Source organism: Halyomorpha halys, unplaced genomic scaffold, assembly GCF_000696795.3.
Source record: "Halyomorpha halys isolate HHAL.00 unplaced genomic scaffold, Hhal_1.1 Scaffold88.1, whole genome shotgun sequence".
NCBI lineage: Eukaryota > Metazoa > Arthropoda > Insecta > Hemiptera > Pentatomidae > Halyomorpha > Halyomorpha halys.
In genome coordinates, this window is record NW_027114863.1 from 865,385 (window position 1) to 878,971 (window position 13,587).

Consider the following 13,587-nt stretch of genomic DNA (forward strand, 5'->3'; position numbering starts at 1 on the left):
TGAAAAGATAGGGGTCTCTAGAAATAAAATTTTCTAGTAACTAAAGTTATATAATGCAATATGAAAAAGGAGATTAAAATTAGAGTGATCCTTGGCGGGAATGAGAGCATTCTAAATCCATAAACAAATGTTTTTAAAAATTGTTCAAAACAAAAAAACCTTTGGTGTGGGACCGTCATTAGCCAATTGGGTACTTTTGGATAAAAAAAAACACGATGGTTAAAATCATTAATTTATTTACTTCAAAAGTGATGAACATTAAAAAAAAAAATAAATAAATTTAAATTTAAAAGAGGTACTTTTCATAATTTTTTATTAGCAAAATAATTAATTACTCCTTTATAGCCATTTATAGAGTTAGGGGCCCAATGGATCAAAGATGAACAACATAACCATAACTTTACCCTTCGTCGTAAGCCTACCAACTGCCCTACAGTATCCTTTAATAATATTTATCTTACCCCTGTAGAACAGATACCTTGGACTAAATCTAAACAAACGATTAACTTGTAATCCTCACACAAAACAAAAAACTGGAAACTGCACGTCGATTCTGCGTATTAAAGCACTTACTAGACAAACGGTAAGAACTTCCAAACCATTACAAAAGGCCTATCTGGACATAAGGATTTGAGCTTTGGGGCTCCACTAAACCATCAAATTCCTCTCGTATCCAATCCTTACAATCCTTAATGTTCCATATCGTACTGGGATTTCTAAATTGACACAACTCAAAATTCAAGACAACTGACAATCTGACACTCTTGCCTATGGAGGGGGAATAGCATTAAGGCCACAAGTGCGGACAAGCTCTGAAGCTAGGTTGATACAGTTTTGATGATTCATAAAGCTATATTTACCAATTTCTTTCATAGTCATAACTCAAAAACACCGATTTTTGAGTTGTGTCACTTTAGAAATACTAGTGCGATATGTAAACAATCTAGCCCGAACCAGATATCCTTCCATTATGAACTCCTTAACCATCCAAACCCACTAGTGTCTAACCTTGCTTCCTCTTCCATTCCTGATCAACCTTCAAGGTGCCTGAAAAGAAGATGGCCTCTAGCCCTTATAATGTAAAAATGTTATTAAGTGCTACCAATGGATAGTTTCCCCACATACGAGTATCAAAGCATTGTGATTTTTCATCAAATTTACTATATGCAATTTTATGTAAATACAGTTGTGAATGTCAATAAATAAATTAGAAAAAAAAACAAACATAAAATTAACAATAAGATATTTTCATGGTAGGGAGTTTAGTAAGGGAATCAGCAAAGTAAAGATTCGTGTGAGAGATAAGAAATACATAAAAATAAGTGATATTTTCATGGTCCTTGGATGACCTTTCTCACCAATGTAGAGTCGTCCGTGAGGCTTGGCCATTAAGACATTACTTTTAAATTTTCCCTTATGAGAGGAATCAGTTGGACAATGAAGGAGCCCTCATTGAATGGGCTGTATACAGCTTGGGAGGTCTTCAGTTAATTCGGCAATGAATTCAACAACGCGTATCCCATCTCCCAAAATGCTCATTCCATGCCACTTAAAGAACTTATACGTGAGAGCGTAATATACTGAACAACGGAGTCATTACCTAGAGAGTAGGATCAATATACAGAAGTTTAATGCTTAAATCGCCATAAGGAAACTCATCTAAACGTCTTTTGGACAATCTTATAAATGATCAATAGAAAATATTTGATTTTCAAAAAATTAAGTAAAAAAAAAATAACTTTTTTATAATAGTCGATACAACAACGATTTTGCTATATTATATACAAAATTTACAATGTAATCATATTTACCTCTTTATAGCTAAACAAATAAAACACGCATTAAAATCTTGATAAACACATTACAAAAGATGATCTACATGACTGTAATAAGGCCAATCTGGACATATGGAGTTGAGCTTTGGGGCTCCACTAGACCTTCGAATTCCTCTCGTATTCAATCCTTCGTAAAATCCTAATGCTCCTTACTTTATCACAAATAAAATCATACATAAAGACCAGTTATGTTCCCTATGTAACCGATCTAGCCCGAACCAGATATCACTCCTTCCATTATAAACTCTCTAACCATTCAAACCCACTAGTTTCTAATCTTGCCATTCCTGACAATCCTCCGAGGCGCCTGAAAAGAAGATGGCCACGAGACCAGCTAATGTAAAATGTTATTAGAGTGCTACCAATGGGTAGTTTCTCTACACGCCTGTAACACTCTAATTTAACTTAGATCAAATTTACTAAATGTATTATAATGTACAGTTGTAAATACCAATAAATAAAAAAAAATAAATAAATTAAAAAAAAAACTTATCTAAACGAGATGTCATATTTTTTAAAAAATAAAACTTACCAATAGTGTATATTTTTACATTTTATGAAATACTATATGAATCATGCTATGGCCCACGATGATTTCATAAGAGCTACCTTGTACACAATAACACCCCCCAAGGACGGGGTATTTAATCGATTTTCAAAGTCATTTTCGATAGGAATCGAATTGAAACAATGGAATAATGAATGGAAACGAAGGGCAGATGTCGAAAGAGGCTGGGGAAGAAGCTGATTAACTTTTCCCATCCTAGGATGCGAGAAAACTCATCTCGCTTTCAATTTGCTCCTCGGTTGCTATGGATATGAGCCGCCTTTGATGAATTGGCTCATCTATGGCAATTTATTCCAAATTAAAAGACATTTTAATGTCCTGGTACCGAAAGAGTTCTCTCTTCTAGTACCTGTAGGCCGTTAGAATTAATTATAATTGAAATTTAACGTATTTTAAACCCGTTTTAGATTAAAATTATTAATTAACTCATACAAATTATTAATTACGTTATAGTCTCTCAGGATCGCAACTACTTTACCGATAATTTTAAATCACTAATCCACTGCTAATGTCACTTTTCATAGACTCTTTATGATTCCTATTGGGGTATATGAGGTTCCGAATAATGAGTTGTACTAATATACAACGGCCTAGTGAAAAAAATGGCAGTTGTTGTTGTTGTCTGGGGCTTAAGGGCGCAAAACCCTGAGGTCATCAACGCCCATGTTTCGTGCTTTATATTCTATTTCTATAATTCTATTTCACTTTAAATAATTTCGGAAAAAAAATTTAAATAATTACTTCTGTTGGTATTTTTTATTACGTATAACAGATTTTCTGGTTTAAATCTTATTTAAAAGGCCATTCCTTTTTAAGAAAACTAAGACCATTTCCACAGTCTTCTGGTCATCATTCAGAGCATCCGATACACTCGGTCCCACTCCCAATCTACTCAAGTTCGCAGAATAAAAATGGCATTTCTCAAATATGTGACTGATCGTAAGTACACTGTTGCAGTATTGACATTTTGGCGGTGGCTGCTTTCTGATCAGATATCTATGATTTAAACTCGTATGACATATTCTCAATCTGGCAATAGCTACCTCCTCCCTGCAATTGGAACGGTATGATGTGGTCCATGGTTTAGTGGTTTTTTTGATGGTTTTTAATTTGCTTGGCGGCCTTTCATCGCGTATGGCTTGCAAACTAGATAATATCTCATTTTTCATTGGAAGACTTATTTCTTGTTGTGTCAGAATGGCCGTGCCCTGACCTGGAAGAGCAAGTGCTTGTTTAGCTGCAATGTCCGCCAGTTCATTTCCAGTGATCCCCCGTTTACTTCGCGAAATTTAGCTTTTTAAATTGCTACATTTTATAAAGAATGCACTGAAAAATCAGTAGTGAGTGAATTTATTTTGAGAAATCTATATCTCAAAGCCTAAATATTCTATAAAGTAATTTATGACGTTTATCTTTGTAGGAGCAGTAAGTAGTTTTTATGATATTTCCCCAAATAAATTCACACAATATCGATTTTGACTAGTTGTTTATACAAAATTTTTGAATTATGAAAAACTATATACTGTGATTTTTGGTAGTTTTTCTTCTCTTCGGCTGTTGGACTATATGTATTGACAGAAAAGCCAAGAATAGATGAGATATATCTTACTTTTCAATATATCCCATCAGTTGAAATTAATTTTCGAATCAGTTCAATAATTAATGTAAATAGGTTCGTTTGTTCTCAATTTTTTTTTTTTTTTTTTCTGAGCTCCTTTATTGAAAATATATATATATAACAATAAAGGAGATCAGGAAAAAAATATTACTTACACTACTTACACTCATGCATCTATAATCCCACATACATCATTCACAAATATTGAGTAATTGCCTCATATAAATAATAATTTTAGTTTATTTAATAAATTCAAATACATTTTTCGACACCCACACCTCAAATATATTAAATTTTAATCCTTATTACTCAATTTAATTATTAACATAATTCTTCTGTTTATGCCGATTGAGCCCTCATACAAAATACCAACCAATATTTTTTGTGTTTTATTTTTTTCTCGATAATTTTATCATTTCTTCACATAAACCTAGTGTCCTTTCTTTCTACCTAATAGTGATATAGAGGAATGCTGGGACATAAATTTTTGTTAAAAAAAGAAAATTCATGAAAAAAAAAAATTATTAAACAATATTAATAATTATAATAAATAAATATAATAATTAATTTTCCTTTTACATATTCTCTTGTTCGAAAAATATATTGGAATCACCAAAATCCATTAAATTAAATATTATACTAAAACTTTATTTACATAATGTTATTTATTTTATTTTTTTGTCATTAGGAATTTAAATATTCAAATGTAACGAGTTTAGACGAAATATTTTTCGAGGAGTATTTTGAACCAGTTATTGAGATGAATCCTTAAAGTGATAGTAATTTAATTTGTTTTAGAAATGGATATTACTATAGAAAAATGAAGGTGAACAGTTAGAAAAAGTCACAATCCATTTGTGATCTTAAAGTCTTTGATAATATAACATCGAATTGAAACTTGAATGTATTTGTCCACAAAAGAATCTACAGCGGACACTAATTATTGACGACACAGAAAAGAAAGAATCATTCTTAAAAAAAATTAATGATTTTATTTTTTGAATAATTTATATTATATCCTCCATATTAAGTGAGGTTAATACATAAAATGCTGGAATTCAAATCCCACTTGAAGTCAATTTTCTTCGTTTGGATTCCAACTTATTTTTCTGACTCTGCTATACCCATCAAATTCTTGTTAATCAGCACCTTAAGGTAACATTACCAATTCCATAATGTACCACTCTTCTACATCCGCTCCATCGAAGATCTCGTAACCAGCTGTTTCGGAGAATTGCCAATGTGAATCATCGCTAGACTCTGACCCAAGAGTAAGGTGTGGATATAATTGCCAGACCAGGGCTTAATAACAGGAATCAATTTGTGGGGAGGTCCTTAAGCACCTGGAACGGTGGTCCCCAGCATCCATCAACTTCTGCTATAATCGAATCCTGAAAATTCAGTCACACCTGGAGTCAGAGGCACGAACCCCAACAGTTCATCAGGGTCAAAATTAATATTATATCTAGAGGAACAGTGGTCGCACTAGCTTAAAATTTAATTAAAAGAAAATTTTAATGATATTAATAATCTGCGAGATTTATTTTGCTTTAGCTCTTAGACTCAAAGAAGCTTCAAACAATTTTAAAAGTAACTATTCTGAGAGCTAATATAATGAGTACTCATGATCTTCAATTTAACATATTAACACACCTTAATTAGAAAAATATTTCTTTTATCATGCTCAAACGATTATATCATTTAACATGGTTGAGAGTATGTTATTTGGTATGCTAATTGGAGAATGACGTCACGCAATAGACCAGCTGAGCACAATACCATTTTGTCTACTGTCGTTTTGATAGGTTAGTTTTTAATAGTTCGCATTGTTTTGGACGTTTTTAAACTCTAATAAAGTAATGCAGAAAAAAAAATAGGAGAGAGAACAACAAGTATTTGTACGTCTTAGAGGGTTTACATCCAGCATTAGACTATAGGAATATAGAAAAATCTGTACAATTTATATATTTGTGTATAGTATGAATTATAGTTTATTAATTATACTCTAAACCCAAATTAATTGTTTATTTGATAGATCTAAAGCTCTTACTTTGTTCTCCAGCTATGACGTAATAAGGGAAGCTAATCTAGGCGGTTAATGAATAAAACGATTACATTTTTATCGTTTCTATTTTATATTGAATCATCGAGGCAACGATATCAGTGGTATTGTGAGTAATTAATTAAATGGAATTAATAAATAAATCACTAATAAATCCCATAATATATATATAATAAGTATAACATAATATAATAAACATTATATAAAATCTTGTGTTGATAGAATGTACCATCACAGTGATGATATAAAAAATAAGAAGGATCCCAATAAAACAGCACTAATTTAGTACGCAGCCAAAAACCAGCACAATTTTGATTATATAATAACTTTACATAAAGAAATAATAATTTCAAAAGAAATACTTGCGTCTATTTAAATATTGGAAAAAAATAATTATACAGTATAACCAACACTGCAGAAATTCTAAGCAGTTGAAATTAAATAAATTATATCCCTGACCCTCAGGCCCAAACTCATGTAAAGAAGGTTACAAATATTGTTATGATAACAAAGTATAATAGTGGTTAATTGATTGTAATTAAAAGTTTTAATATTGATGTGAAGATCACCAAAATAGATAATTAGACATAATCTAAGGGTAGATTATTAATAAATAAATATAAAAATATGATTCTATAATGTTTTATTGTGTCATATGGTAATTTTTACTGAGCAAAGTAGCCTGCAAAATGTTTTTAAATTATTGATTTGATATAATATTTTATTAATAATAAAATTGTTTGATAAAAATCAATGTAAAATAAAAGCAATTTTATAATAGATTGTCCTTGAAGGTGGCCAAATTGGCCGAAACGTTAGTATTTTAAAGAAATAAAGAGTGTTTTGAGACTTAAATTGGATACGATTTACTTTATTTAAATAATTATGTATGTATATATAAGAATTTTCCCTAAGGAATCAAGGTAATATTTTACTTGAAATTTCAGCAGGCAGGTCAGTCTGTCGTAATCATTTGCTCAACTGGTCAGGAAAAAAAAACCCAGCGTGACCAATGAAAAATGATCTGAGGTTTATGTCCGGTACCCTAGGGTACAGCAATAAACAATAAACCGTACCAAATCGCCAATAGCCGTTTAATAGGCTCATTGTTGCAACTAGGCAACTCGTAGTTAACAGTATGTGTATACTAGCAATAGAGCTTTAGTAGGATTATTATTTGCGTTCATTCATGGCACAAGCTCTTTATGAATCAAGTCACGGTTAATTAATAAATATCGATAATTATACTAATCCAAGTAATAATTTATTGGTTATAAGAGTTTCTATATTTGTATATCTTATTAGTATTTTTTTTTTTTTATTCAAAATAAAAAATCTCACCACAAATTCTGATTTTTTTTTTAAGAGCCGTAATAGACATATTTACAATGGTTCCCGAGATTTAGCTTTTTAAATAGCTACAATTCATGAAGAATGCACTGAAAAAGTGAGGGAATTTATTTTGAAAAATCTACATCTCAAAAACTTATTGTCGTACAGATGTGTATTAGCACTCAAATTAAAGCTATTTTAATGGACTATGAAGTAGTTTCTAATGTTTATCTTCGTAGTAGTTTTATCCGAACAACTTGTTGAAACATCATAAACTATATTATAGTACAATAAACTATCTATAATTTAAGCTCTAATAGACATCTTTATGTCAAATGGTTTTCGAAATATGGATTTCTACTGATTTCTCAGTACATTTTTATGAACTGTTGCTTTTTAAAAAGCTATATCTCGAGAACTATTGAACGTTAATAGCTCTATTAGAGCTCATATTTTAGCAAATTTACTCTTCTTTAAATAATGTCCTCTTAGATTTTCTAGTGTTGTTAGTTTTTAAGATATAGATTTCCGAATGAAAAATTAATGTTTTTTAAGGTTTTGAAGCCTTTTTTTTATTCCCCCAACCTATACTTGGCAGTAGTAATACATAGTTTTCATTAAAGTAATCAGAAATTGGGGTGAGATAATTGTCTTTTTTTCTTCCCGGTTCTTGTACTATAAGAGGAATCGCATCAAGGAAATGTCTATAACCAATAAGCCATTTGAAGACGTGATAACCGATTTATAGAAGTTTTAATTGGACATCTAGTCTAGTCTAAACTCTTCAAAAGTTAATATATGAAAGAAAAATTTAAAAAACGGTAAATAATCCTGATCTCACTATATAACTCAAAGCATATATAGCCCAAACCTGGGACTCTTCGCTGAAAGCGTTTGTTCTCCTTGCGTAAAAATGATTTTTTTTTTTACTTTTAAAAACAGCCACCATTGTCTAATTCCCTAACTATACTTAGCAGACTCTTCAATTTTGACTAGTAATTATACATAATTTGCATTAAATTAATCAAAAATCAAGGTGAAATAACTGCCTTTTTTTCAACCCGGCTTTTGTAATATTAACTGCCCTTCCCTCTTGAATAAAAAAAAAAAATGCTTTCGTTTTTCTATAATTGTTCTAATTGTAATAAGTTTTTACTCCCTCTTATACATAGAACGTTAATTTCAATTTAAAGTTGGTTCGTGTAAGTGAAAAGTATATGGTTGTCACGGATGGCGAGAATCACATTTTTTAAAAATCTAATTGCAGTGATTTATAGGGAAAAAATGATATTAAATGAGGTATCGATAATATTTAATGCATCTGATAGCAGTACTTTATCGTGCTCAGGAAATAGAGTAAAAATATAATTTCCATAATTATGAGAGATAGTTGACCGTGGATGACGTACGAGTAGAAGATTGTTGGAGGTGCAGTCAAAGTGAAACACAAATAAGTAATTATTTTATATTTTCTTGTTGAGAGTGGTTTAGTTTATTCTTAAAAAAAACATATTTGATCCTTTTTTCTCTCAAATTTATTCTTTATACCTTTTCCAATGTTTCGACCCTCAGGCCATTCTCAAGGATACCTTCATATTGATGTCATTTTCTTTTTTCAAAATTAAAAAATGCAGGCTAATAGCCTTTGTCCCATATAACCATTTCTAAATAACTTTTTCCTAGACTTTTCTTTTAAATAGATACTTAGATTTTTCCTAGATCCTTTTTTAAAAAAGATTTAAATCTAGGAAAAAGTTATGAAGGTGTAAAGAATAAAGTTGAGAGAAAAAAAAGATCAAATTTGTTTTATTTAAGAATAAACAAATAAGTAAGTTGGAGTAACCTATTTAATTGTGCCATAAAAAATAGGTTACACCAATTTATTTGTGTTTCACTTTGACCGCACCCTCAAACATCTCGTATTATTTTCACTAAATAATAAACCTTTATTTTATTTATTTTTTTTAAAACCAAAACAAATAAAATTCCAAACTGACCCGAGCTCGTAGAGGAGATGGCTGGGCGTGGCGACTAGACAAATGAGGTACGCTCTTCACCCAAGATCAAAGGCGCCGCCTAATGCCACCATAACGACCCCTCTCCCGCCTCTAAATGTCAATAAATTAATGATAATTTACACTTTTATGACTAATTATTTATTATTGTATACCTTACTTAGGTCGCGATTTAGACGAAAACTAAGATTAGATTACAGTTTTATTTTGGGCGATCAACTTCTTGACTATTTTATTCAGTTTTACTTTGTTTATCTTCTTGTCTTTGGCATTTTATAGATGATTGTTTTTAATATAGATTGCTTTGCTTTAATAATAACGCTGGTCGTTATCGGTAATTTATAGTTTAGAATACAATTGAGTTTCTTTCAGAACTTCCATTATTTTGTCTATGAATTGTTTTAAGTCTTTTAGAGCTAATTATCTGGAACAAGGTATCTTATTATTTTCGAATGTTTGACGACATGATGTGAATTCTATAATTATATGTTTTATGGATAACAGGAACTAGTAGGTATTGGTCCTCTTTTGTAATTAAGTGAACGTGTGTTAAGTTGGAATGTTCGATTCTCACTCTTGCAACAATCACTTCTCCTATGTTTCCTCTAGTAGTACTTGCCCACTTTTGTGTGCTTTTATCTTCTTCTATTTCAGAGACCAAAATTTATTCAAGCAATACATTATATTTTAGTTCCATGGTATACTTAAGCCAATGTTTAAAATAAAGACATCTAAGTTGATCCTAATTTTCTTTTAATTCCTCAAAATTACAACCCACTTGTCTATTACTACAATTATTTATATATATAGATATTTAAGGTATATTTTGGATAAAGGAAGAGTAGCATGACTAAACAATTTAATTTTATTTTATTTGATTCTGAAAATGCTATTCTTTAACACAAAAAAATAATACCTTCAAGAGAAAAATGCTGAAAGCTATTTATATGTCAGAAAATATTAATAATTTCACATCAGACACAAGCAACCTGAACCAAAATTATGCTGAAATTTTAAGAATCATCTATGATCAAAATATTTGTATATAAGATAAATAATATAAATTTTAGGTTTAGTAGGTTTTTGAATACTAAATTTGGAAATACAAAGAGAACATGCCAAATCAGATATGTTAAGTAATTGATGCATAGTGTTTCCCTGATATAATTATGATTTATAAGTTAAATCGCAGAATACCCTGCGTCATAATTTTTTTTTCATATTATTGGTAAAGCACTACTGTACAAAAGAGGACCAATAGCTGCCAGTTCCTGTTATCTATATAACATATAATGCACATCATTTCACCAAACGTTTGAAAATAATAAGACCATTATCATTAAATCGTACATAAAAAAAATTTGAAGTCAAAAGTATAAATTTTTAAGTATAGTAAAAAAATAAACATACATAGAACCCAATATGGTCGTCCACAATCATAATATATTAAAATTCAAAAAATCACTCTAATATATGCATACAAAAAATCAAATAAATATATTAGGCTGAAAGTAATAATTATAAAAAGATACAAAATATAAATTAAAAAAAAAAATGAACACTATGATTTATTTAAATTTTTGCATGAGGTTTCTTTTTTTTTTTTTAATTTATCTATAAATTTATGTGTCAGGTCTATTTTTATTTTCATTATAAATATATACATATATTTTAAAGATAATTACGATACGAAAAGTTGGAGTGGATAAAAAGTGGGAACCCACATGCAGTTACTTTAATTAAAGTATGAGATTGGCCCAAGAACGTGAGCCATTTACGACCCCTCTACGAACCTTCCAGTGAATTACTGTTTTTATCAACGTTTTTATTGAACATTTCTCGTTAAATAAAAAAAAAATAAATAAATACATTTGTCGGAAATTGCGTTTTCCTTTTCTAAAGAAATACACCTCAGTTCCACGTTTGTTGTATACAGAAACGTATTATGAGTGTTAGTGATGTTTTTCTTTTTTTTTTTTAAATTGGTGCCTACTTCTAGGTATGTTGGGAAAGTTGGAACTTACTTCGAGACGGGAAATGCCTTAAAGACAACGATTTAAGAAAATGCGATGAGATATTCTTAGTGTATTTTAAAAAAGAATTAATTGAACGTTGCAATAGAAAAGACTTTAAGAGAGTTGATGAAAATTTGAGGAAAAACGTAAAATATTAAACTTGGTTAAAAACATAAAGTATGGGGATCATATTATTGAGTAAAAATAAAAAGACTTTTCCAGATCTGTTTTAATTTAAAAATTTCAAAGTTTTGAAAATAAAAACAGATAAACAATTTTATTCTTACTGTCCCTTATGAAGCATCTTTCGTTATTCTAATGCTGTGTGATTCGCGTATTCCCAACGGTAAGAAAAGAGTCCATTAAAAAATAAAAAAATAGGTATAATTATAATTTTGAAATATGATAATATAAATAATTATTTATTTAATTTGATAAATGGCATTGGGCTTTATTAATTAAATAATTACTTCAATATATGTACAAATTTAAATTTACGTACGTATTTATATTTCAAAACATAAAATAATTTAAACTTAATCATATTTAATTTCAGGAAATTAATTTTCACCTTTTTCCACTTCTTTATTCTTTTTTTACATTTGAATATCGTTTCGGACTCTTCTGCACAATATTCAGTTCTACAAATAGAAATATTTCCAATCAATATTTAACAATTATCTTTTTTTACACATGTAGATACAACAATTAATATTTACATACATATACATGATTTCATTAATTTATGACTATTTAACAAATGTAAATAAGAAAAAGTTTATGAGATTGAAATAAAAAATCTTAGTGATTGTTCATATTTTTTCTTATCTTATTATTAATCTTTGTAGGCATTAGTCATTAAAGATTAAAAATCATTTTTATATACTCCCAACAGAATATAAGTCCTATTTTTATTTTTTTTTATTAACCAGCTTCTTTTTTTATCTTACAATTTTCGCTGTTTTAAAATAATATTTGCCTAAAACAATTTTTCAGTTAAAAAAAATTATTTTATTACAAAGCAGGGCACAGTGCTCTGAAAAATGAGAGAAGTGCATTTTTAAAAAAGGTAATTTATAAATATGATAACAATATGGGAATGGCAATCACTTGAAATATTTTTTTTTAAATTGAAAACTGTTTTAGGCAAATATTATTGTATCATAATTAGATTAGCTATATGGCTGTAGGTATGTGAGATACAGTTTTTATCAATTTTGTGGTTAACTGGAAGGGGTTCAAGGTGTATATGAATAAATTCTAAGATCAGGCTCTTTTGGTAGTAAGTAACAGTGGCTAAAATAGTAGTATGTAAAATCATAGAGTGATCAAGGGTGAGAGTGTGTTCTGAAAGTTTGGAAGCGGCTGGGTTGTGGGAAGTTATGGATAATTTGTGTCTTTTACTGTTTTTTTCTCATATCTAATTTTCTTTTATTGCGTCTCCTGTACATTTCTAACCTTATAGTTTACGTTATTTTTTTTATTATTATCATTGTTAATATTTTTATTAATACTAATTATTTCTTCCTTCCTTTTATTTGTTTATAATTTTCTTTTCATTTATTTTTACATAATATTAGCTCTACCTTTTTGTATCTTATTGTTTCAAAATGTTCCTAGTTGCTTTTGTATCTTTTTAGGCCTGATGATGCTCTACAAAGTGGGGCGAAACGTCTGAAAATAAATAGTTGTTAACTATTTTTTTTCTTTTTGTCCGTAACCCTGACCATTATTATTTTATTTTTATTATATAATATTTTTATTGATATTGTTTTAAAACAGCGAAATACCCGAAACAAAAAATTAAAAAAAAAAATCCCTTTTTTTGTCAGAAGTGCAACCATTCAAAATCAATACTTGTCACACATATGTAAATTTACACGAATTTCAGTTCTTAGGCCTATCATTTTAACCCGAATATTTTTCTCTGGCAGGTAAAGGCAGCGAGGGTTCCGATTGCGACTCTGAGCCAGGTATTACCCTGAAGAGAAAACAACGACGTAGCCGAACAACATTTACAGCACAGCAGCTGGACGAACTGGAACGGGCATTCGAGAGGACGCAGTACCCAGATATCTACACCAGAGAGGAGTTGGCACAGAGAACAAAGCTCACCGAAGCTAGAATACAGGTAATAATTTG

At 29.7% G+C, this 13,587-nt stretch overlaps 1 protein-coding gene across 2 annotated transcripts in view; it reads left to right on the plus strand.

Annotated features, from left to right (window-relative positions):
* LOC106677118 (protein gooseberry) overlaps positions 1-13,587 on the plus strand; it is a 76,814-nt gene that overhangs the window by 53,710 nt on the left and 9,517 nt on the right. For both annotated transcript variants that reach the window (XM_014414833.2, XM_067051970.1), the window contains exon 4: positions 13,380-13,576. In XM_014414833.2, coding sequence (XP_014270319.1) covers positions 13,380-13,576 — 197 coding nt within the window. The remainder of the gene's footprint in view (positions 1-13,379; positions 13,577-13,587) is intronic.